The following is a 26,913-nucleotide window of genomic DNA, read 5'->3' on the forward strand; positions in this document are numbered from 1 at the left end:
ATTAAACCATGGACATAAATATGACCAAAAACATTTTTTTTTTACGGTTGATTACTATTATTAGTAAATAATGTTCAATACTTTAAAGACTTGTTTTTAAAATGGTGCATATTGGTATGAGAAAAAGGTTTGTTTTTAGTTTTAAAACAAAAAGAGTTGGCTTACAGTAGACAAAGGTAACTTTTCCTTTTTTTTATTTTAGCAGTCTACACAATATTGGGAAATCTGAATTTCAATAGTGCTTTTAGTTTTTGATATTTGAATGTGACAGATGGACAGAGATACTACACAAAATTACAATTTTATAAAAAGATGTATGTGGGCTCACTTTAGTTAGTAATTAGTTAAATGTGATTAATTTCTTCTATACAGTTAAATCATTTGCTTGAGGCAACTAAAAGTATTGTTTTAATTGTAGATTGTGTTCTTGATCATTACAATAATGCAAAGAAATAATCGAAGAATCCTCATCTTCAAATAACTGACAAACATAGATAATGACAATAGTCTCATCTATAAGTAACAGACAAACATAAATAATGACAGTAGCCTCATCTATAAGTAACTGACAAACATAGATAATGACAGTAGCCTCATCTATAAGTAACTGACAAACATAGATAATGACAGTATCCTCATCTATAAGTAACTGACTAACATAGATAATGACAGTATTCTTATCTATAAGTAACTGACAAGCAATAAGTGAATGCTCATCTCCAAGTAGCTGATAAACATAGATAATCAGCACCCTAATACAAATAGAGCAAAATAAAATAATTTTTCCTAAAGTATATCTTTACCACTTGTGGATACCCATTTGCATTATTTGTTCAGTAAGATTATTATTAGTTTTAAGTTTCACAAACACAAGGGTTTAAAGTTTAAAGGAAGTTAAGAAGGTGACAGGATGATGGAATGCCAGTTATACTTTTGACTGTGAGTCATGACTGATGTGTGTGGATACCCTGTGCTCAACATTACCATTGGGAGGTGGGGCCATGGGATTCAACATCAGTTTTCTTTTCATATATTTTTTTTTTCTGTTGCATCATTATATTTTCTATATCACTGTTTCATTAAAAACAACAAGAACAATTATTTTGGTTTACTTTATGTAAAATTTAGCAGCTAATTTTTTTTTATCTTACTCAAATGTATTTTCTTAGTTGTTTCTTTTTCATTGTTTAATTTTTTTTTTTTTTTCTATTTATATATGGTTTTATTGGTTATCTCAATGTTACATTTGCTTATTTCATAACTAAAATCTGCCTTAAAGCATGATTTTCACAAACGTAATCAAGCACAAATTTTGAAAGGGTTCTACTGACATTAAAATAAATGTCTAAAACCTGTTGCCTTCTGTTGAAACATTATTAGATGTCATTAATCTTACCATGAAACAGATGCTTACTACTGCTACAAAATGGGTAAACAAAAATAATATCAGTTATAATGCTCAAGTTTTTTCTTTGCTTAGTGGATAAGCTGTTAGTTAAAATGATTTGGTGGCTTCTGTGCATTCTAGTTTCAGGTTTAAACACTGAAACGTATTAAAATGGTTACATTTTATTAGTGATGTCATTTATCTTCTTAAACTCACTTAAAATATTTAGTTTCAGTGTTAAACTTTTTAAAATCTATGACAATTATTAAAGAGCTCTTGTTTGTATATTGGATTGTTACAAGAAAAAAAAGTTTTGTCACATTTTTGCTAATTATGTATCTGGCCATATGAAATTTTTAACAATGAAACTTAGTGTTATCAAATGGGTGCTACAAAAGTGCTGTTTTTTTATTGGGTTTCATTTTACTGATTGGGATTTAGTTGTCATTGCATATTTGTCAAGAAAAGAACAAGCCCTTGAGATGAAATGCTTTAAAAGCTTCTTGAGCCAATTTCAGATGAGGAAATATATGACTGTATCAAAAGGTTGATGGGTTTTGGTAATGATGACCTCAAAAAAAAAATGTAAAAAATCAGTAATGGGTTATTTAATTATATCCTATTCTAATGCCAGAAAAAAAAAAAGGACCAGTTAGGCAAACATAACTATGGAAATACATCACTCTTTTTTTTTTAAATTGTTTTTATAGGTTTTTGCTAAATAAAAAAAAAATAGAAGTAAATGTTCTTTCAACATGTGTTTACATTTGTTTCAGAAATTGATTGTTCATTAGAAACTTTGAATGCCACATTAAAACCATCTGATACATCACTAGAAGCACTGAACACTACATCAAAGCTGTTTAATTCAACCCCAACTACAATCGCTACAACTTATAAAGAGTTAGAACTAATTACAACCCTACAAGCATTTGTAGACTCAGTCGAAGTTACAACAAAGGATAGATCACAGCCTAAGCCTACAACTGCATCATTTGGAAAAAGTATTAAGGTATTATTTTTTTAATAATATTTTAAGGCAAGAAAGGCATTGGCCATTGTTAGTGCAAAAGTAAATGGATCATCTTGTTTCATTGTACTAATTGTCTGAAGCAAATACTTCTTAAATTAAATAATAATAATATTATAATCTTTATTGTCCGAATGGAAATTTGTCTTACAATTTGTGCATTTTACACCAAACAAAAAACATTATAACTATAAGAAACCAAAGTGTACATTCACACCAGACGCACTCATAATTTACATGTGACAAGGTTTATATCAGATTGTTCTTATTTAATGATTTGATTGCCAGGGGAACAAAAGAGTGTTTGTGACTGTTTGTCTTTGCCATCGGTGTGAATGTGAACAAGTTTCCATATATCCTAGCCTTCTGTGGGGTAGGTGATGTCACAAAATTGTAGGATCATCTGGATTCATTCTACCTCAACAAATGTACTGATTAGAGCTAGATGAACTCTAGAATGTCTAAAAATCATAGCCATCACCTTATTCAAATTTGAGATCTGTAGGATAGAAGCAAATAATAATAATAATATGAATAACCTTTTCTTCTGAATAATTAATATAATTAATAGAAGTAACATTTTTTAGCAATGTATTTGCTGTTAATATTTTATTTTTTTTCCACACGTTTCATGTAGATCTAACTCCTTTCTCTTTCACACTTTTTAAATATATCTAACCCCTTTCTCTTTCCTTCTCTGCTTTCTACTTCCAGAGGTATAAGTAGCCTAGACTCAGTTTAACTTTTTAAAGAATCTTTAAGAGTTTTTAAGTGTAAAGTTGATTTCTCAATGTTCAAATAGTAGTTTGAAAGTTCCTTTTTTTTTTTTTCATTTCATGTCCTTTCAATGATTATATCAGGAAGATCCTGCTGCTACTTGTGCACATTTTTTATCAGCTGAACCACAAATCTTCAACAGAATTAATTCACCCTTTAAGTGCACCCACAGTGGTGTTATTTTTGATGAATTGACAAGGTTTATTGTGGAGGAATATGACACCTGTGTGTAAGTTAAAACCTTTTAAACTATGATCTGTTTCTCTTTGTACAAAATGTTGTAGATCTATAATTAACAGCATTCATTACTCTAGATCAGGGGTGGGCAACCTTTTCGTATCGAGGGCGCATTTTTAAAAAAATTGGGAATGGTGGGCCGCATATTTATAAACAACTTATAGAGACACTCTAAGCTAACTGTGTAGAATTTCTTTTAATTCATATTTACACTGTATTATATTCACGTTTCTTTTTGTTTCCACACTCCACGTTAAGGAATTACAACAAGAGTTAGCAATTTTTAAAACCAATTTTAAGATTTTTTTTTTAAATTGCTGTTGTCATTTTACATTAAAATATCCTGACAAATATACAATTGTACTTAATGTGCAGTATTTTACTTTTTACACTCGTGCATAATGTTCGGAACTGTGGAACTAGCTTACTAGTTTTTATCCTTGTGACTGCTGTCGAATTACAGTCAGTAAAAATCGACCAGTAGTAATGCTTGTTTAGTTTCCACAAAGGAAAAGGCTTGTTCACTAAATGAGACAATATATGTTCCGGAAGTTAAATGTTGGGACGAAAGAAACTTGCCCATCACCAGAGAATGCTGACCATGTCCTTCAATGGTGCATTCTAAATCAAGAGACCCGAACAAGACTTTGGCCCAAAAACCCTCCTATAGAACCAAAACTATTCAGATATACGATTACTGATCCGAACTCTCCAACATGTAAAATGAGGACGAAGAAGAACCGATGTATGTGTACACAAATAGTGTGAACAGCAGCTATTTTATTTTAAGTGTGGAAATACAGCTTCTGGCATTCATAAGACACCGTGGTAGTACTGACTGGAACTTCTCTTTGCTTGGAGATATGTCCTCTGGAGCTGAATCAGCTTCTGCGCTAAATGGTGAGCTGGTGGTATTGAAATCTGGTTCTTGACGTCTTAAAATTTGCTTTTATAAATTGCACAATTAAGAAATCTATATAAGTGTTATACTTTTAATCATTTCACTAGAAATAGTTTCACCTTTCAGCAAAGGAAAATGACAAAACTATTTTCTTTTCCTTGCTTGTAGAAATGGAAAGCCTTGTTTGAAAAGATTTAACATGTAATTATATTTCATATGCAAAAAAAGCCCATCGCAATAGCAATCATGAAACACATGAAATCTGTCTTCCACTCTTTATTGTAAATATTGGTAACAAAGTCACAGTCAATGTCCTTCAAGTAACATAACAATTTCTTTCTTGAGATTTTATATTCTTTTCATTTAACTTGCCCATGCTAAGATAGCGGATACATTGGATAATTTTGTTCCTAAATAAATACCTGTTGTTTACACCCCTAGCCCTAACAAGGTTCATTACAATGTTATTTTCATCAATAACATTAATGAAATTTTATGCAGCTTTGTGCAAACTTTCCTGTTTAGAGTTTATGGTTGGGATATATTTTTTATATAAAAACAAAAAAAACAAACAACTATTCTATACTATCAAAGATCGAGCTCCATTAGTTGTTACACTTGCCATCTTGTTTCAAGCATACCCAACATTCAACACAGTTCTTCATAGCATTAAATAAATAAGAGATTGTCTTGAATTGAGTGTATTAAAGTATAAGCAATAAGAATAATCTTCGTTTACTTGAAACTTTTTATAATGAGACAGTTTCAATAATTTTTATAGATATTATTTTAATATATTTACTTTTTAATCTGTATATACTGTGGGCACACCTGATTTCTGTAGGTGTCGGCGGGCCGCATAAAACACTCCGCCGGGCCGCATGTGGCCTGCGGGCCGTAATTTGCCCACCCCTGCTCTAGATTATAATTTTTTTTTGTATGAGTTTATTGATAGAAGTGTTGAAGGTTTTTTTTTTTTTGTTTGTTGATTAGTACTTATAAAAGTCAAGAGAAACAAAGCAAGATTTTATACTGTTCAATAGTCATTAACCATCATATGTGTCTTCAAGCCGTGGGGAGTGACCTTGATATAGAAACAATGCCAACTTACTCTGCTGTGGCTAGAACAGTCAAGGAGCTTTGTTTTTTAAATAAAAGTAAGTTGTTTTTGGTTTAAAGCTTAATGTATTTTGTGGCTGTGTAGATTCATTTTTTTGTTACTTGTGTTAAGCCTGCTTTTTGACAGTGCTGTTTCATAGCCCTTTTTTTTTTTTTGGTTTGTTAACTTGGCCATCTTAGTTTCAGAATGTTCAGTAGCTCTTTTTTTTAGCTTTATTTAGACATTGGAGCCTTTAAAACCAAATAATCAGAGAAACACCAGATCAAATCATAGCTCATTTAGAATTTATTTCATTTTACTGCAATTTCATTATGTTTTTTATAGTTCCCTGTAATAAATATGGTTTAAAAATGTTCTAAATTTCTTTTCATTTTTGATGTTTTATAATGCTTTTTTAACTTTCATAAATGTGTGATAACCAGGCATGACATTTATTTTGCAAATGTTTTTTTTAAACCATATATATCTGACTTGAACTATTTCACAGCTTTACCAAGAAAATGTTTATTTGAACATCTTAGAAATGTAGAAGACTGTGTAACAGAGGATGTCAAATCTTTACTTGAGATGGAGAACAAGAAATGGCAATATGGAGCAATTAATGTTTGTAGGTATGTTTCTGTGATGCTGCTTTTGTATAGTTTTGAAGTAGTAGTGAAAGATCTAGCATGCCACAAGTTTATTTCAATAATGTGAAGATACGCAATTTTAAATTTAGGAAATCAAACTAGTTTAATTGCACTGACTTGATTTGTTGAATTAATAAATAGTGAGAATATTTGTAATATTTATTATCCACAGTGAAAATATTGAAATAAAACACAATGTACAACTGACTTTGATCTTTCAATTCTCCCCTGATCAATCTCTGTTCATAACTAGAAATTGTGTCAATCTTCCTGAATCAAAAGAAAAATTGAATTTAATTTCTCCCTTCCATTTTTTTTTGCTTATAGTCTCTTGTAATACCATGGTATCTTGTTCTGTCTTGGTATGGTTGGTTAGAGTTAGGGTAAATACTGTGTAGTTGATATAAAGCAACTGTAAAAGTTATACAGCATGTAATGTCTTGTTCAGTTTCTTTCAGAATGTCTACATTTTGTGTATTTTCTTTATGTTTTTGTAGTATGTTTATGTGAAATAATTTCTTTTAGTTGTTGATGTCAACTTTTTTTTATGACAATAATTGCCATAGCAGGTAATAATAGTTTATCTTTTTCTCCAGTTTAAAGTTTCTTTAATACTCTGTTTTCATTAATTCTTCTTTGTGATTCTCTTTGCTTTATCTCTCTCATGCATTTATTACAATGTTTCTGGTATTGATAACATGTTTGAAAGTAGGCTTTCTTTCTGACGTAGCTTGACTTTATCAGTTATTCCTATAAGGTAGACATATTTTCTCCCAGGTTGGCTTGATAAATCATTTCAAAATCTAAAAATTCTGTGGCTTCTTGATGACATTCCTTGTAACTAGTTTTGTGGGTGACATTAACGATTTCTGAAATGATTTGGTTCAATGTTCCATTGAATTATTTACAGTTGCTTTGAGGGTGGTATGCTGTAGGGAATTTTATCTTTATGGTGTACATGTTCATAAATGATTTCTTCTATTAAAAAAATTGGTCTTTAGTTGTTGTTGAAAATAGTTCTTATACTGCTATGTATTGATAAATGAAACTATTTTGGGTGAAGAGGTTAAGATGATGCATAAAATGACATTTTGTTTTAATTTTTCTTCAGTCATTTTGAAATCAAAAAGCTGTGTATGTGGGAGGAGCTGAGGCCATGCCAAGACCAAATGGCCAGCTTAATGGCCTCCTTCATTGGTGTGTTGATGAAACCCCCTGCATGTACTTACACTGTGTCTAGTGCAGTTTTCAGTTTCTCATTCGTTTGGCCAATTTCCATCATTTTAACAGCAGCTTATTTAATTGCCTTGTATAGTTAATCTAAAAATATATTTAAATGAAAATTCAGTTCTAACATTTATTATTTGAGGAAAGATAACAATGTTACACATTTACCTTCCAAAAAGATAACTTTATAAAAAATTTACCTCCAAAATTTCTTTTACATTTTGTTTTCTTATATACCAGTTATTATAAATATAAGTTTCAACTGAATTGTTAAAATGATGTATGTCATGATAATTTGAACAGAAAACTTACAATAGTAGATAAAACACATTAATCGATTTAAAAAAAAATTTATACTTGAAATACCAAGTTGGACGGTTAGGTGCAGTGGTATTTTGGCACAAAAATTTTAGACACATTATGTATTTTAATCTATTATGTCTTTAAAAGAATGATACATATCTATGTTTTCTAGGTATGTGTTCAAAAGTATTTTTTTTGTGTGTAATTATTGCTTTTCCAATTAACATCCTAATCTTGTGTGGGCTTCAATATTGTCCAAAAACAAAATGAAACAATGATAGAAAAAAAAAATTGAAGCTTTATTTTTATTCACAGAAAATACAGAAAAAAATGTTTTTTAATTAATCTCCAACTGAATAGTAAAAAAAAAATGCATGTCATCCTGCTCATTTTCCACACTTAGCCTATAATTTAGGAGGGGGAGGGTTAAGCTTGTCAACATCATGGTCTCTGGTAGGAATCTGACCTTTCATAGTTGGCAATATGCAATCATGAAATAGTCAAGATCTTTATTCTAACATTTTTTGTGGGGGAAGAGGTGAGACTGTATACTATATATATATATATATATATATATATATATATATATATAGAGAGAGAGAGAGAGAGAGAGAGAGAGATTACAGTATAGTGAAAAACAAATTTTGTAATAAAAGTTTTGTATTTTTTTTTTATAATCCATTGACAGAACTTCTCACACCAAAATTGCATATCATTATTTTATACATCTCCTACAGTCTTCTTTAACATCCCTATTTTACATTTGTCCCCCCCCCCCCTTTCCATCAATTAATTTTTTTGCAATTAGTCAGTCTTACCTGAATTCAGTTTTATTGTGTAAATTGTACTTAGTTGACAAACAATGTACAGAACGTGATACAATTTATAGAAAAAAAATAAAACTCTGAATTGCAGTTTTGAGTTTTGTTTTATGTATAGTTAAATTAAAAAATTTTTACATTGAAATATGACTCAGGGGTAGTGATTATAAGTTATTTAATAATCATACAACATTTCATAATATTAAAATTAATAAAAACTGTAGGTTTCTTTTTTCTTGTTTTATCTTTCATTATAAATGTCACCAAGTATAAATAAAACACATAGTTTGCTGTTAAAAACAACAGCACATTTAGAATCAGTTAAATTAATAACAGTCTTAAATGCCCTGATTGATAGGCCTATGCATAAATACATGGTGAAGGACAGATCAAGCACAAATAGTGAATAATTAATTGTGCCAAGAACCCAAAATATTGCAACTAGTTGAAGATCATTTTCACAAAAAAAAAAAGATTTAAGTAAAATTATGGCTTTCAATGAAAATTTAAATTTAATGTACATATTTAATGTGGGCTATATTGCAGCCTCTTGTACTCTGTACTTGAATATCTTGCGTAATTACAAAAAATGCACACACAAAATCTGATTCACAATCTGTAGAATAGTACCAAGGACCATTAATTATGTAAAAATATCAAACTTCATAACTTGGGATCAACTTCATCTTACAGTCAAGGGTTTTTAAAATTAAAACAATATCACACTGACATATTGTGTAAAAAAAAATACTTTTTTAACATAAAATGTAGATTACAGAATAAAAATATATATTCATATAAGATTATCACATGATGGTGGAAAAACAAAGAAAACAATATAGCTCTAACTTACTTACAATCCTAGTGCTCAAGACTATTTGAAAAGTGCTTAGCCTGACATAAAAAATGTATCTATTTTAAGGCATTTACTTATATTTAATTAAGGTGAAAACACAAAAATGAATAATTATTTCATCCACTCTTGGCAGTTTAAGATAAGACTACAAATAAAATTTTTAAAATAATTTTTAAAAACAAAGCTTCTGTTGAGTAAAATTGCATTAATTTAGAATCAATCAAGTGATTAAGTGTTAATATATCTAGAAGATGGGTGGACAAATTATGATCCGCAGGCCACATTTGGCCCTCCAGAGTATTTTATGTGGCCCAAGGACACTTACAGAGATTAGGTGTATCCACAGATTGTATCTATAATAATTCATATATTTTAAAAATAAATTTAAATATCTACACAGTTTGAGAAACTTCTGTCTACAGTTTATAGATTTTTTATATTTTATATTATCAATTCTGACGATGAAGAGGCAAAAGAAAACATTCTCTATAATTCTAAAATATTTTAAGTATAAAAAAATAATTCCAACAGGAACTATGTAGAATTATTCAGGATTAGATTCAAATTGCATTTTGCTCAATGGTAGTTGTCTTTGCTTTGTTTCAAAGTTGTGTCAAAAAAGATAATGTTTTTATACTTAAGTATTAATGGATTGGAGGTTAAACATTTTACAACACTTTTATCATGAATGCTTCTAAAAAAGAAAAACAGAAGATAAATTTTATTTTTTAAACGATGAAATTATGGATAAATATTTTTCATGAAAGCAGCGTGCTGGCTGTACAGTGAACAGATCAATATTTGTAAATATTACAATAATTTAAAAAAGGACACCACCAAACGAAGCATCCTGATTTTGGATGCAATCTCACAAAGGAAAAAAAAATCCAGGAGTTAAACAATCATCATTAGAAGCTGCAACAGAAGTTAATTTTGTGATGTGCCACAAGATTGTCAAACAGAACTTTTTTTTTTGAGATGGTGAATATAAGAATACTTGTCAAATGCAGCCAATATCATGTGTCTTGAACAGAAAAAGAAATTTGATAGCATTACTCTGTCAAGTAGAAAAGTAATTAGGGTTTTTAAAACGATAATTTGCTGCACCAATGCAAGAAAGGATTTTTTTTTGTGGTACTCACTGGCATTGGAAGAAAGTATGACATAGCACAATTACAGATATTTATCTGGGGAGTGGATACTGTTTCAGCTCAGTGTTGAACCACTCAGAGATACAACCACAGGCTAAGATTTGTTCAATACTGCCAAAAACTTTGTTGAAATAATTTGGTTGCCATGAAACAACATATTAAATGTAACAATTGATGGAGCCTGTGCTTTGACTGGGAAAACAGATCTAGGTTTGTTGAAACTGATGAATGGTGAAATTAAAGGGAAGTATACTGACTCTTACCTCTCCGCTGTGTCATTCATCAAGACAGTTTGTGCAAAGCTGCATTGAATATCCAGCATTTATTGAGCTGATTGTTGCAGTGATCAAATTTATAAGGGCTAGGAGTCTTAACCACAGGCAGTTCAGAGAAATACTTGATTTAGAAAATAAATATTCAAATATATATACTCGGCTCCTCATACCAAAATAAATTTTGCAGCCCTTTATATAAAAAGGTTGCACACCCCTGATCTAGACTTACAATAATACATTTTTGCAATAGGAAATATTTTATTAATGGTTTTTGTTTAGCACAACTTTCATGCTTATAGAATGCTAATTTCGATAAGGTCCAATGAATTTTGTGGACCAGTTGGGGGAAGCGATATCTGGGAGAAGGTTTGAATTTCCATACGGACAATAAAGATTATTATTATTATTATTCCATGCTGCTTTTTCAAAAGCTATTTAAAAAAAGAATAAGCATGAGTCTGAATTGGAATAAAAGGTCTCCATGATAGAAAGCTGATAAGCTATTCAAGTAGGCCTACTAAGAAAAATAGAAGGTTTTATAGTATATATTTTAAAATTTATAGCAAATGACCTAATTCTCTACACAAGGCTTATCTCCCCTTAGACCATTATCCTTATAAAACAGAATTAATTAATTACGACTGATTGATTAAATAATTGGTTAATTTTTCAATTGATTAATGTGTTGTTATCGACAATGGATAATTGTGCACATTGTCAACTTGATCCGAGAATGGGAAAAGGGAGAAAAAAATATGTACAAGATTCCACTCAGACAGAGTTGGCATAAGCTTTGTAAAATGTAGCTTGTTTCCTTCTTGAAAATCTGCATTCAACACATAAAAAAAAAAGTTTTTAACAAAATATAATTTGAAAACATTTCTCTCATTTTCTTTTTTTTTATATTTTGCATCAACATAATTAGATTTGCTCACATCATAGGTAACATACCTAGAGCCAAAATTACATATCATAGATCATCAATGTAAATTTTTGGTTGTATATATGTTTAGAAATAGTTTTCTACTTTACAGGTACAGTTCAAAAACAGTTACTTTGTATGTTTAGCAATGGTATGTTGACAAAGTTGATAATTAATGTTGAATAATCATGACAAAGACCCCATGAAGTTTGAATGATTATTGATGAAAGAACAGATAAGAAGTCTCTTGTAGAATATAACAGCAAAATATGATTTTAATTAAGAAAATTGTAATCTGTACGATCTAGAAAATAAGTCTCAAACAATTAACTGCATTCAAACTGTTGAGAATGGTATAAGTTCCAGGACAAAAAAACTGTGTGATCCATTGCATTACAATATTTTTCAGACAAGCAACTCAAATGTTTATGTATTTGAATGTGAAATCTCAGAAACTACTTTACCATACTGATTTGTTCATACAACAAAAACTATCTTGTTAAATTTTACATTTCTTTGATGTAATTTTTAATGTCATCAAAAGAAAGTTCTTCAATGTCATATGGCATTTTCTTCCACTGTTTACACAAAAGTAGTGGTTTGCTGTCATCAGTTAAAATTCCAATAAATTTTATGCCAACGTTAAAAAAAGGAACCTTTTTATGTTTGATCATCAGTCCCAGTTGACTTCCACAAGTTGCTCCTGAGGGAAGCTTACCGCAACAATATGTTTTCCCTACAAATTCTAGCTCATCCATGAATTCTGGTTTGTCAGGTTTGCAAACAATAAACTTATTAGTTAGAAGATTCCTAAAACAAAAAAAAAATAATTTTTAGATATGGACCATGATGTAAAACACTTAACATAATGAAAAGGAAAATATATCTAGTACTCACAATCAAGGTCTTACCTATCAATGGAAATTCTATATTTTCCTAAGATTGTTCTCATGTTAAAGCTGTTGATTCTTACTTGTCTACATTTGCGACAAACCTAGGATAGAAATATGACAGTGAGTTTGTTCATCTGAAATATTATGTTTCAAATCTAAATGTTATGAAAAACTTTGTATTTTATTATACAGGTCATTTGATTATACTATACCACTTGAAAATCAGCAGTTTTAAAAGAGCATTTTTCTTGTTCTTCTAATAATGTTAACAGTTCCATGTTTTTTTCTTGATATTCCAAAATCAAAGCAATTCTTTCACTATCTTTCATTAAGGAGACTTGCTGTATTGCCTGTTCCATGATCACAGACTTTTTTTTATTGTTTTCCTCTCTCTTTACCACTTCTTCCATTGCAAGTAAGTAGCAAATGCCACCAAAAGCTCGACTTCTCCCTAATTTAAACAAAAAATACACAATTTAAAAAATAATGAAGATTGCTACCTATCAGAAAATGTGACCAAAAAAAACTTATACATAAATTTGTGATACTTTTAGGCTACAATTATAACTATTAGAATGACTCTTTTAAAAATAAAAATGACAAATAACTTCTTTTATCACTTTTTGTATGAAATCAACATTTTTCTCTCCTTGGAATGCACCAACATTAGTTCAGCAAGAGAAATAACTAAGAAACATCTGTCAGTGTCACTACTCCCTTCTCCTCCCAAAATAATTTCTATCCAATACATTTTTTAAATTTATTTTTCATTTTGTTGAGCCATGATACAAGTATGAGATTTATATATATATATATATATATATATAAGTACTATCTATACCTATTGATTGATACGTAACAGTAAATATGTTTAAATTAAACAAAAAAAATTAATTTGAGAAAAAACTTCTCAATATCATTTTGATGTAATGTGTCAAGCTTTTAAATAGACAAGTTTATGTGATTCTAGATTGGCCATCATTTTGTCAATAGCTAATTAAATCTTTAGTCTGAAAGTACTCGTGTATTAATAACTTCATCTTGTACATTGCTAAAATAGTTCTTGTACTTTGTCTTTGGAATCTACATTTTCAGAATGAGTGCCAAGAGTTTCTGATACAGCATTCAACACAATGACATAGGAGGCATATAAGATGGTACCTTGGTAATGAGTTTATAGTCAAAAAGTCATCCTAGTGCTCAACAAGACAGTAAGGGGCATGTTTTGTTTACATGTGAAGACATCTAAAAGATGGTACTCATTGAGACAATGACAGTTCTGACATGGCGCATTGACAGAGACATATTCCTATGTATTCTTAAAATGAGTTTATCATATTACTGATGCTTATTGTAAAAACAGAAATGTCTCATGCATCAATTCTTTTAATTTTTTAAACATTGGTAAAAGTTTTGTCTTGGTCAATATTCAATTATGGATTTATAACTACATATTTAATACAATAGATTTTAAGCTCCCTTCACAGGATGAGAAACACTGAAATAGATCTATTGAATAAGCTTCATATTCTTTAAAACTAGTGCTGTAGCTCCAGTATCATATCCTGTGTGTAAACTTTTAAAGATAACAGTTCTGATTTCATAAACTTTTTTATTCCTTTATAGAAAAAAAAGTCCTAAAAGACTTTGTTCTCTTAACACTGAGTTAGGGTTATTTGGTTAATATCTCCAGAAATTAATTTATTCAAAGTGGCTATATGTTATATTATGATTTGCTAGAAACAGTGTGATATCAAACAATCTGTGCAAGATCTTCAATATACCATACTATTATTACCTTACTTCAATCATAGAAATCACATTCCTGTTTATTGTCTTTACTATCTTTCCACTTTTCAAAACCTGATAAGTATTTTTTCTAATTTCTTGTAAGCACTATCACACATAATGGGTAGTCCTAGCATATATTACAATAGATTAAAAACAACAGTTTGCTTCAAAGCTGTTTTGAAGTACATGCTGCTGGTACATAGGCGGATGTATGGTTTAACATTTTGTAAGTGATAAAAAGTATAAGGGTCCTTAGCTATGAATTCTTTTTTTTTAATTTGTTTGCTTTGCAAAAAAAAAATAATTCTGTCACCCTTTGATGGAGAAAACAGTTCACACCCTTATAGTGATGCTATTATATATGGTATACAGAAAGAAGTGTCTCTAAGGTTTCAGCCATTCAAATTGCAATGAATTATTGAAATTTTACTGAATAAATAATACTATTTTATTTCTTTATAAATAAATATTCACCAATTCTGATAATCAGTTTTCCTCAAAATCTATAAGACATAGAAATGGTAATACAAATTCATGCTGAGAGCAGGATTTTCTGATTAATATAAAATATTGAACAAAAATGCATAAAATTGCAAACCTTTTTTCTGGACATGAGTAACTTCATTTCCAACATGATTGTAGTTGACAATCAGATTGCAGGTTTGAATGTCAAGACCCTCTTCAGCTACAGAGGTAGCTATCAAAACTTTAATATCTCCACTTTTAAATCTTTCTTTGATTTCTTCTTGTTTGTTTTGTGACATGCCTTTTGAAAAAAATGATAAGATTGTTTCACTCACTAAGAATATACAAAATGGAAAAGAAAAGATAAGGAACAGAGAGAAGAGTGTATTAGATTTCTAGATACTGGAGCTAGTACTAAGCCTAAAATATACTGAAGGCCTTAATTAATAAAAAAAAATGCATTACAGTTAAAAAAAAATTAAAAAAATTGCTATACATTTGATCTTATTCGTCAATATTTTATTGCTTCTATTGTCTGCCTGTCTGTGGCATTTTACGTCTCGAGAGACGATCTTTTCCCTTTGCAACTTCTTGTGTACAGCATTATAAAATACTTGTCTTAAAACTAACATGCCATTATTACATATGAATACTACATAGGAACACCTTTACTTCATAAAGATTATTAAAAGCTTACATTGTTGTATGGTATATTAAAAGAAAATAAATGTTCAACATAGTAAAGTGAAAATCACCTCCTTGCTCCTCGGAAACATTAGCTCCAGTAAAAATTTCTGCATTCAAAGTTTTCAGATTTGAATTTCTACTTCTATTGAACCACGCCTTTATTGACTCTGCAAGCGCTCTTGTCTTTACAAAAATGATTCCTCTAGACTCATCTTTTTTTACTAAATTCTTCATCAGGACATCAGCCAGTACCTTCAGATTTGGATTATCTCCCTCACCGCTGTTTAAAATAAGCTGTTTCAGATCTGTAAATATAATAAAAATTGTATAGCGGAAACTAAGCTACTGAGCAGAGTGATTCTATAAAATATAGCAAATTTTCTTATTGTACTTGGATAAAAAAACAATCAATATTCACTTTAAGTTTTATTTTAAATTGAATTATCATCCATGTATTTTATACATGCAATGTAAAAATACTTTATTAATGTTCTGTATAAGATAAAATCCACAAATGAATGTTCATTCATTTAATCCTTATATGTTAAAACATTCTATATGTTTCAAATAAAATTTGGCAGTGTTGTATTTATTACAAATTTAAATTAGAGAGTAGATATTTAAAGAAAGTTTAAAACAAATTGATAAATATTTAGTGTTGCAATATTCAAATAATTCCTGATCAAAAAACAAAGTCTGAGAAAAGACTAAGTTTTAGAATAGTTCATCAAACAGGAATGAACTATGTAAACAGAAACAAAAAATATTTAATTTTTTTTTTAAAATTAATTTTCACTCTTCTTGGTGACCTAAAAATTAATTTTGATTACAACTAACGGTGCACTGGATAGTCGCTTCAGCTCCGGTCGAATAAACGGCAATTTTTCACTATTCAACAATATTCGGCTTCGTCCAAATATCACTGCTGAATAGTTGACCGGATAGTAAAAACTACACCATAGTACCTATACTCCTATTAATATTGTTAGGCGCCTCTGCACTAAGTTTTTCCAGATAAGTCAAATGGAGGTAACACTTAAATACCAAAACAACGCAGGTGAAAAGCCAACAATATAGGAGTAGTTGACACTGATAAACGATGTTGAGCAAGAAGTTTAATACTCAATGAAGGGAACCGTTGAATATGGTCAAACTAAAACTCTACATTAAAGGGAAACTCCGATAGTTTTTCAAATTTTAGTTATTGACTTATTTAAATTCTGCGTAAAAAGTTGTAATAGTAAACATTATATAATTTTTTATTTAAATGCTCAGAAAATTTTATATTTAATAAATTAGACAGAAAATTCTTCACGCCCCCCAAAAAATGGGGTTCTGCGAGATTTTGTTTTAAGTTATTTCATGCGTCACTTCCCTAAACAATACTGAAAGAGAAACTTGATTTAACCAATCGTATCGCTTCATTCTTACAGTAGCTGTTAGGCTGTTAGGCTTAGTGACGGCCTAGTCCAGAGCTATGATACAGTTATATATATAAACATGTATAGATAGATCCAAAAGCATTAGGATAACCAACTCGAGAAAAAAAAAGTAACATTTTCATCTAAGCCTCTCCCTATCCCAAGAAGTAAATAGATCGTGTGTCTGAATGATTCGAACAAGCTGCTCAGTGTAAGGCTAGTCGAGACTACGTGTAGTCGGTCATGACAAAACAACCAAGCGATAGTGTTTGTTGTGTGTTGAGTGGTCTAGCGAGAAAATACACACTGCTGTGATTAGTCAAGCATGTAAATCTACTTTTAATATGCATTTTTTCTTTGCTTACAAGATCCTAGATCTAACTGCATAGACAAAGATATATTTCTTTTACGAGAATGTAACCTTTGCTGTATGGTCTCCTGTTATACAAGAAGTTAATAGATTAAAATACCTTTGTGACGTCACATAGAAACCTGGTGAAAGTCTGTTTTGGATGCGCAGGAAAATTACATCGGAAAAACATCAATTACTAAGTTATTATTGCAAATAAAAAAAAAAGAAGAATATATTCATTATCTGTAAATCAAAACACATATTATATCAAAAATTGTCAAAACCATCGGAGTTTCCCTTTAATAAAAACATGCTAATATTCATAAAGTGGATATGATTCAATATTGTCAATTCTGAAATCCATAAACGTTTAAGTTTCAAATAAAAGAATGTGCTTTTAAAACTATGACTATGCACCAAACATCTTTTAATACAAAGACAACGCTAAATAGGTATAAAATAGAAATAAAACGTTTAAGTTTCAAATAAAAGAATGTGCTTTTAAAACTATGACTATGCACCAAACATCTTTTAGTACAAAGACAAAGCTAAATAGATATAAAATAGAAATAAAACTTTACATTATAATTTGCATTACATACATAGCAGCAACGGCTGGCACAATTAAAATTTTTGTCTAGACCCATAAGTTGGCTAGTTAACATGTAATATTCACGCTGACCAGACATCTGTCTAGATTTGCAGGTAATCTCCAGAGGTAGAGATGAACAACCCCTACCTTCTTTTTGTTTGTTTAGTCCTAAACATTGAGCTCATTGATAGACAAGTGACCACATTAAGCCAAATGTCAACATGTTGACACTTTCTAGAGGTCACACTTTATGAGGGAACTGAGTTTGTTTACTTGGAGAAGAATCTCTATTAAGGGGGCTGGTTTTCAAGCAGCACCTCTACACATGTAACAAGGGTAGAGATGAAAAATCTCACCACTTTTATTTGTTTGTCCATCACATTGAGTTCATTGACAGACAGCTAACCACAAGTCAAATACAATGGACGTAGGTACTCTCTAGAGTTCACGTGAGGGAACTGAGTTTGTTAACTTAGTAGCTAATCTTAATTAGGGGCTGGACTTCAAGCCACACCTCTACAGGGGTAACTGGACAATGACTTTGCTTATTTGGAGAAAAACCTCAATCATGTGGCTGGACTACAGGCCAAACCTCTTCCCGAATGCCTAGTTTGCTTACTTGGTTATAAATCTCAATTAGTAAACTTGACTAAAGATCACACAGCTAAACAAGGGACCTTTTGCTATACAGAGAACAATCTGATTTCATAGCCCAGTAAACCAGTAACTAATTAGCATACTACACTGTAATTAAATATTACGGTTGATTTACTTTTCCTAACATGTTAAATTGAATATTACTCCTGCGTTAAGTGTCTTGATTTGATAAGGATATTCTTAATAATTTGAAATCGTCAAGTAACTGCTCGTTATTACTGTTTTTTTTTTTTTTTACTAATGATGTGTACATAGCCAGCATGTATCAGACCAGGACGAATTTTTACACACCTGACACCCATAGGCTTACTACGTGCCATTTTATCGCAGTTACAGAAACCATGATACAATCAGTAGGCCTAATAATTAAGGAAGATGTTTCTTACACACTTTGCAAAATAAAATAAAAGATTTGCATGTGTGTGTGTGTGTATTTTTTGCCTTGTATTAAAACCTTTAGAAAGAAAGGTAATTTCATTGTTTAATTCTATTGACTTATTATATAACGGAAAACCTTACAGAAAAGTTTTAAATCGCATAAAAGATATTGATCCAAAGCGACGCAATTAGATATAGCAAACAAAGAAAAAAATGTGTTGGAGAGTTAGGAAACACCTCTGTAACTAGTGTATGGGTATAATTTATCTACATGCTTGACTGACCATGTCAATGTGTTATTTTTTAGCCTGACCACTCAACACTATTGTGTATGCTCAAGGAAAACAAATCATGTGATGGTCAACACCACCAACTATAGGCTACACACTACACTAGGACTACATGTGTAGGCCCACTACCTCTATCTGACCAGGTTGTTTAAATCTGTCAAACACACAGCCTATTTTTTTTTTGGGGCAGGTAGGGTGTGAATGAGTTTTTTTTTTGTTCTATATTTGGTTTTCCTAATGCTCTTAGATCTATATAGCTGTAGATTTAAACATAGATCTCAATAATAGACCAGACTACAATTTAATCTATGCTCCGGCATCGTCTAAGGTTCAAGCTATAAATAGGTATATAATTGATGTTAATAAAATATCGTTTACCCCAAAGGAATTAATCTAAAACAATAAATATTGACATAGAACGCTTCAGATTCCAACTATTAACCAACAGCTACTATCAGTATTAAGCCCTTGAAGCCAGAACCAGAAGCAGTCCTTGGACTTTAAATTACAAGCCTGATAACCAGATGTTGGTCTGAAATTCATGAACACATACATTCACCCAATATACAAGCCAGATTGCACTTAACCTTTGAGAGATTTACATTAGTAACTAGTTAAATATATATTTACATATTTTACATTGACCATGCCACCCCCCCCCCCCTTTACAGTTGGTGGACTCATACATAATACACACTCAAGCTACACAGATTAGTTTGTGATAGGCCTATCTGTTTATAAATACTGTTAAGCTTTAATTCATCAATCATTAACAGAGTTTAAAGCAATAAGGTAAATAAAAGGAAAACAATTATTACGAATATAACACGAATTATTTAACACAAGCTAATTACAAGACATATAGGTATTCGGCTCCGGCTCCAGCCGTATATCATATTTTACCACCCGGTCATATTCGGCTCAGGCCGAATATCAAAAAGTACTATCCGGTGCACCCCTAATTGCAAAACAATTTAGTTGTAACAATCATAAAAAAATTATCTTAAATTCATTTTTATCAAGTCTACATGCACAATCTGTGATAAATTTCAATCTCAAAGATATTTGAAAGAAAATATTAAATATCTTTGAGCTACTATTAATTCCATTATTTTATAAACAAGTCTAACTATTGATAGTTACAACACCTTGAAAATATTGGAAAAAATGAGTTCTGTGCTCATCTTTGTGATCTTGTAATGCAAACTTCCTAAAGTTTTTCTCCAAGTAGTTTAAAATATCAATGGGCTCCACCAAGTCATAGATTTCAAGAGCAGCATTGTAACTCTGAAATTTAAAAACAATTTTCAAAGATTTATATCATTAAACTTACAAATAGAGCACTGTAGTCTGTAAGTAATAAATAGTTTCTTGGATAGAAGATTCAAAATGCTACAGTTTCTACTGTTCTCAGTTGACAAGGTTAAAAACAGTGACTTTTCAATAGAAATGTGTAAAATTCCTGGGTAGACTAAAAATGTTCATTACTCCTATTGTTTTATCTCTAGTGCTGACCTAGGTAGGGAAATCATGTGTATAATCATCTGACACTGATAACATAGGCCAGCACTAGTTAAGTGGTCAACTGTGCTGAGTAAAGATGAGCAACACTTCAGGAAAGTACTGTAATATTAACATAACAAGGCTATTAAAGCATGATATGGTCATGTGATCATCCAGAAGGAGATTGTCATGTTTGATTGTTTTCTAGAAGGCCTTAGGAGATCACATATAAACAGCAAAGGTGTCAGAGTCAAGTCACTTCATGATTTACGATTAAGGATTCAAGATTCAAGGTTAAGTCATGTACAGTGAGTCAAGTGTGAAGTCAAGCCTGGAGCAGTACCAGTTAAGGATAAGAAGGAGAGGATTGTTGAGTTTGCTACAGAAGTAGAGTTTAAATGGGTGTTTCTATGGCAAAATATTTGTACAGCTAACATCTTAAATAAATATTAAGAATGAGGCAATGAGCTATCACCAGTGTTCAAAATACATTTTCAGGCACCTCTTAACCAGGGCAGAGTACCAAGGGACTGGAAAGAAGCTAATGTCACTCCCCTATTTAAAAAAGGAGAAAAATCTGATCCAGGAAACTACAGATCAGTATAACTAACCAGCATCACATGTAAAATCCTAGAACACCTAACATGTGGCAATATCATAAACCACTAAGACCAACATAATGTCCTTACTCATACCAATACGGCTTTAGGAAATATAGATCATGCAAAACACAACTAATAGAACTAATTGATAAGTTTTTTAAAGTTTAGATAATACTGAGCAAACAGATGCTATCTTATTAGATTTTTCCAAGGCTTATGACAAAGTTCACCACCATAGTTTGCTTAAAAAATTAAAATAATTTGGCATTGACGGTCCATTGCATCAGTGGATTAAGGATTTTCTCATAGGGAGAGAACAAACTGTAACAATAAATGGCTCTAAATCAACACCTAAAAATCAGTAAACTCAGGTGTACTTCAAGGAACAGTCTTAGGCACACTATTTTTAGCAGCCCCCGAAAGAAGAAAAGACGCTATTAGTTTTGTGTGGAATGTCTGTCTGTCCATCTGCCCCGTTTAGATCTCATAAACTAAAAAGATAGTGGGGAAAATCGGACATCATAATATTTTAGACCATTCAAAGTTCTGATGAAACGGCTTCTTTTTTCTTTTCTGAAAGCAAAAAATCTAATTTTTTAAATCACTAAGTTTTTTCATAAAATAACAAACATGGGAGACTCTTTAGAAGGGGAAACGACTATTTACCATATTTTTAACACATCTATGCAAATGGTTATATATTTTTTGTCAAAAAATTATTTTTTAAACTTTTGTATTGCTAAGTTTTGTAAGTTCTGTCAGACTAGCTACTATATTTACACAAAAAAATGTTTACTTTTTAAAAAAAAAAAAAATCTAAAATCTATTTAGTATGCATACAAGTTGGACATATTTTAAAACAACAATTAATAAGTAGTTTTTCATATTATCGCGTGAGCTGCAGCACTGCTATACATCTTCTAACCAAAGGAAAACATTTCTATTTTTTTGTATGGAAATAATTTTTCTTGAGGATTTGAATAAGAGATTGTCCCTTTACAAAACAATTAGATCAATTAGATATTCATTATAAGACATCAGGCCAGGTTCACATCTAACTCCACATTCACCTATCCTTTGGTCTGCTAGACAGCTGGGGCACCACACAAGATCAGTCTTCATTCTTTCTCCATTCTACTCTGTCATTTGTCTTTGATAGAATTTCAATCTGATGTTCTTTTTTGAAAATATTGAATCCTGCCTTTTTACCTGCCTGGGTGAACCACTTCAGGGGCCAATTTTTAGTTTGTGTTTCCACATAAACTGTTTTAGTAATTTGTTAATTTACATAAATAATTTACAAAATTGCATTTGTTCAGGAACAAAACTCTTATTATTTGCAGGTAATGCATAATATATGGAACAATAAAAACAACACAAGATACAGAATTTCACAAAGAGAATTAGATGAATTACAGAAAAGGGAATCAAATTGGAGCATGTTTTTCCAACCAGAAAAATGTCAGTTATTAAGAGTAACAAAAAAACTAAAACAAACAAATTCCACTTATCTTTGTCTTGTTAACCAGTAACACAGACTAAAAATGCAAGATACCTAGATGTTATAATAAATGAAAAACTGTCATGAAATCCCCATATTGATGAAATTATCAAAAAATAAAACAAACATTAGCGTTCATTAAAAGAAATTTCTATAAATCAAATAAGAACATAAAATGTTATTTAACCTTGGTTAGGCCAAAAATAGAATATGCATCCTCTGTTTGGGACTCCTCAAGAAAACATTAAGAAACTGGAACAGACACAAAATAGAGCAGTAAGATTCATAACAAACGAATATTCACATTTGACTAGAGTAACACCATTAGTAAAATCACTTAATTTAGAAAGCCTTGTGACAAGGTGGTTTAAAAGTTGGCAGTTTTAATGTGTCTAGGGGGTTTTATAGTTTGAGAACCCACACTTGCACAAATATACATACAGGTACAGCGTTATAAATGCAGGCACCAATGTTATATATGTATAGAAATATATACAAGATTTATTGTACAAGGAAAAGATAAGGTATAATGATAATGAATGGACTGGGAAGGGATCTAGTGTATATACATATATAGCTATATCATCATTAGATTTGAGAGCCAAGTGGTTAGAGTGTCATTAGGCTTTTCTTCTTAGCTTATCTATGCCCGGTGCTGCCTTAAAAAGACAGGTGTGGCTGGTGCTGACGCTGTCTGCTGGTGGGCTGGCGAAGTGGGTCCAGGCCGTGTGCAGTCCAACTGTTTGTAGGGGCAGGGATCAGCTGTGGCTACTGTCAGCAAAGCAAGTGATGGGTCTTAGTAGTGCTGAGGTATTCTCAGACCTGGTGGTATCAGCAAATCTGGTATCAGCAGTGAGTGGATAAGTCACCAAGTGCAGATTACCTATAGATAAAAGCTGCAATGACATGATGTATAAGTTGGTTAGCCATAATGACACTATTGGGAAGTAGATGCCTTTCTGAGAAGGACATCTTCAGAATGATGTAAAGAAACTATAAGCTAAGTCTCATAAATTAAGGGAGCTAACAATTAAATATTGTATTTCATCAAGGGAGATAACAATAATAATGGGAGATCCCATAATAGGAAATAACAAGTTGTAATAAGTAATAAGGTAATACAAGTAATGTTCACCAGCCACGGTGAATAGCTGTTACATGTAATGCTTAGATAAATGAGACGAAAGGGAAGGGGAGATCAACTACTGATACTCGCTCATGCTTTCACATAAGTAAACATAGAGTATAAGTAAACAAACATTATTTACCAATATAATATACCTTGGCCAACATGGCCGGTAAAATAGAGTACATAAATAATACAGGGATTCCTTACAATGGAATGAAAGTACATCCATACTTAGTAATATGACATGCTACAGAAATATTATGATAATTTCCTGCCAAGGAATTAATCAATAATAATACGCTAAGGGCTCATGGTTAGCGATAATTTATCAGAGATAAATTAATAATGGCTATGGATCGAGCTAAATACATGTGGTAAGACTTATTAATAAGTTCTAGTCCAGATACAGGGGATGGCTTGAATATTTAGCCACAAAAAGCCATTATATAAAATATAAGCATAATAGTAATCTACTTACATTATCCATAAGAAATACACAAATATCTGTACACAAATAATGTAGTAATTAAATTCACAAATATATACACACAACTAAGTAAAATGGTTCTCTAGCACTTTACTAAGTTACATACCACCAATCCAAAGTGAAAGTAAGGGAATGATAATGTGTAGAGCTCAAACAAGAGAACGATCAGCTCCCAAACAGGTCTTGGGCGAGAATGAGATTGGGCCACGAAATTTTACCACATAAAGATTGGAGAGGGGATGGGCAAAGTTGGTGGGGCGATGAACCGCAAATGTGATGTAGACAATCCGGCATCATTGAGAAGGAAGTTTGATCGAGACGAAAGTTTCTCAGGAATAGACATTGCGTGAAGGCGCGAATTGGGAGACCGGAAAACTGGTCCGCTCGCGTCCCTTTGTCTTCCTGCCCAGGTGGTCAGAGAAGGTGAAGGGGAGATGATCAGGGGTTGGCCAGAGAAAGGGAGATTAATTCTTGACACTGGTCAGCGCTAGTCAATCAAGGAAGATGTTGCCTAAGGCGTTGAGTTAGTTGGCCCTTTGAAGTGACCAGGAGGGGGGGAGGGGATCAAAGCAGGGTAAAGCGTTACCTGGTGTGGAGGGGGGGGGGAGGTCCAATCCACAGTTCGTAAACGTTTGTCCAGTAAGAATAGGGACAACATGTTCACGAAGATAGGTCAAGGGGAGTATACTCTTGTCAAGAGTCTAGTGAGGCATGTGTCAAGATAGGGAAGGTAAAATGTGACATCGGTGCATAGGGAGGGGTTGGATTGGAGGGGTGGTGGTGGTAGCATTTTAGCACTCGGTGGGCTAAGTTTAAAATAATTGATGATGACTATGCTAAATAAAATAATTAAATGCTTGGACCTGAGTGATACCTTGAGTGAGCTAAAACGTGACGTCACAAGCCTTCTGGATAGAAGGCTTAAAAGTAAAGTAGCAATGATACATAAAAAACTAAACTATAATTTTTCAAATACAAAAAAATCTAAAAAAATACTCAGAAAGACAGAAAGATAAAGGCAAATTACTTGTTCATTATGCTAGGACAAATTTGTACAAATGCTCCTTCTTCTTTAGTGCTATTAAGAGCAGTGGCAGAGTTGCCTAAGCCAGCCAGGAAAACCAAAGACTTGGCAGAATTTAGGTCATTGGATAACATGCATGACTAGATGCATGATGCTTAGGACATAATCATCTTCTTCTATGAAGTAATGTCTGCATTTTTATAACATAATTTACAGTCAGAGTTATGTGTTGCCAGATTTACAGTACCAGCTGTAAATTTATTAGTCATTAAAGAGCTAGGTTAATATGACCCCAAGTTGTCAAGTTCTTTTGGGCTAGTAGTGTTATCTTGTGCAGTGTTGGTGGCAGAGAGCCTGGATACAGAATCATTATACTATCTAAACCTCATGTATATTCTAAAGCAAACAATCACAGTCACTGGCATTGGGAAAATTTCTTACCTTGCATTTATAACATGATGCAAGTGTTAACTCTGTTAGAGTCTCATTATGTACAATTCAGATAAAAAAGCATGAAAACTTACAAACAAATATTCTAATGCATCAGATAACAACAGAATGATTTCATGATCCTCTTTTCCTAATCCCTTGTTTGGCACCTTCTGAACAGCATCTTTGAGCTGCACTGCCCACTGACCATAGGCTTGCAACTTTTTGTTGAGTGGTATGATGCTCAAACATTTTTTCACATCTTTATCATTGAATCCTGGATAGGATTGAAAAAGTTATTTTCTTTTAAATAACAGCCACATAACACAATTTCAAATTAAAATTTTGATTCATTAAGTTCATACAAAAATAGCTCATAACTGAATGCTATACCATGTACTTACTGCTGGCAAATTCAATTACTTTGGCTTCAATTTTATTCATGACATCTGTCATCCTAATCAGTGTTTCATCTGGTGTTAGTTCTTTAATAAGTTGATACTCTAAAAATATAATTTGGTATATACATATGTACATTTTTTTTTCACATTATTTGCTAGTTAATTTATGCAAAAACATAAAGAAAATTATAATTTGTTTCATAGGTTACAAGATATACAATTTATAATATATATATATATATATATATATATATATATATATATATATACTGTGCTTTTGTAAAAAATTAGGTGCAGGTACTCAGTGGTGGATTGCCTAACCTTTAACTACTAATAAATTAATAATAAACGTTAAAATACAAGAAAAGTAATAATTTTTTCCCACATTGAAAAAGGTGCCAGTACGCTGTACCTGTGCGTACCATCACAAATAAAAAGCCCTGTGTATATGTATGTATGTATTTGTATATGTATGTATATGTGTGTGTATGTGTGTATGTATGTGCGCCTTTCTGCCTGCCTGTCTGTCTATATATCTATATATGATGGTTGAGCATTAGATGAGAAAATTTAAAAAAAAATACTTTAAAAAAAAAATACTTAAAAAAAAAATAGCTTATATCAATTAGTTTGGATCTGTCATGAAATTAAATTTGTAGATCTAGACTAACAATA

The 26,913-nt window shown here is 31.4% G+C and overlaps 2 protein-coding genes across 14 annotated transcripts in view; one reads left to right on the forward strand and one right to left on the reverse strand.

Moving 5' to 3' along the window:
* LOC106061289 (uncharacterized) overlaps positions 1 to 8,873 on the forward strand; it is a 16,655-nt gene extending 7,782 nt beyond the window's left edge. Inside the window, exons 1-6 of one of the 4 annotated variants that reach the window (XM_013219366.2) lie at positions 1,225 to 1,430; positions 2,164 to 2,399; positions 3,278 to 3,423; positions 5,326 to 5,489; positions 5,940 to 6,063; positions 7,193 to 8,873. In XM_013219366.2, coding sequence (XP_013074820.2) covers positions 1,427 to 1,430; positions 2,164 to 2,399; positions 3,278 to 3,423; positions 5,326 to 5,489; positions 5,940 to 6,063; positions 7,193 to 7,400 — 882 coding nt within the window. In that variant the 5' untranslated portion in view covers positions 1,225 to 1,426 and the 3' untranslated portion in view covers positions 7,401 to 8,873. The other 3 variants (XM_013219365.2, XR_008774587.1, XM_056009475.1) reach the window with 3 other exon arrangements.
* The window catches only part of LOC106061315 (antiviral innate immune response receptor RIG-I-like), a 25,442-nt gene continuing 6,420 nt past the window's right edge, over positions 7,892 to 26,913 (reverse strand). For all 10 annotated transcript variants that reach the window (XM_056009344.1, XM_056009328.1, XM_056009372.1 and 7 more), the window contains 8 exons: positions 26,242 to 26,340; positions 25,933 to 26,114; positions 20,311 to 20,449; positions 15,541 to 15,777; positions 14,919 to 15,086; positions 12,742 to 12,980; positions 12,548 to 12,630; positions 7,892 to 12,446 (listed from right to left, as the gene is read on the reverse strand). In XM_056009344.1, coding sequence (XP_055865319.1) covers positions 12,143 to 12,446; positions 12,548 to 12,630; positions 12,742 to 12,980; positions 14,919 to 15,086; positions 15,541 to 15,777; positions 20,311 to 20,449; positions 25,933 to 26,114; positions 26,242 to 26,340 — 1,451 coding nt within the window. In that variant the 3' untranslated portion in view covers positions 7,892 to 12,142. The remainder of the gene's footprint in view (positions 12,447 to 12,547; positions 12,631 to 12,741; positions 12,981 to 14,918; positions 15,087 to 15,540; positions 15,778 to 20,310; positions 20,450 to 25,932; positions 26,115 to 26,241; positions 26,341 to 26,913) is intronic.

The sequence above is a fragment of the Biomphalaria glabrata genome, chromosome 1 (genome assembly GCF_947242115.1).
Source record: "Biomphalaria glabrata chromosome 1, xgBioGlab47.1, whole genome shotgun sequence".
NCBI classification, from domain to species: Eukaryota; Metazoa; Mollusca; class Gastropoda; family Planorbidae; genus Biomphalaria; species Biomphalaria glabrata.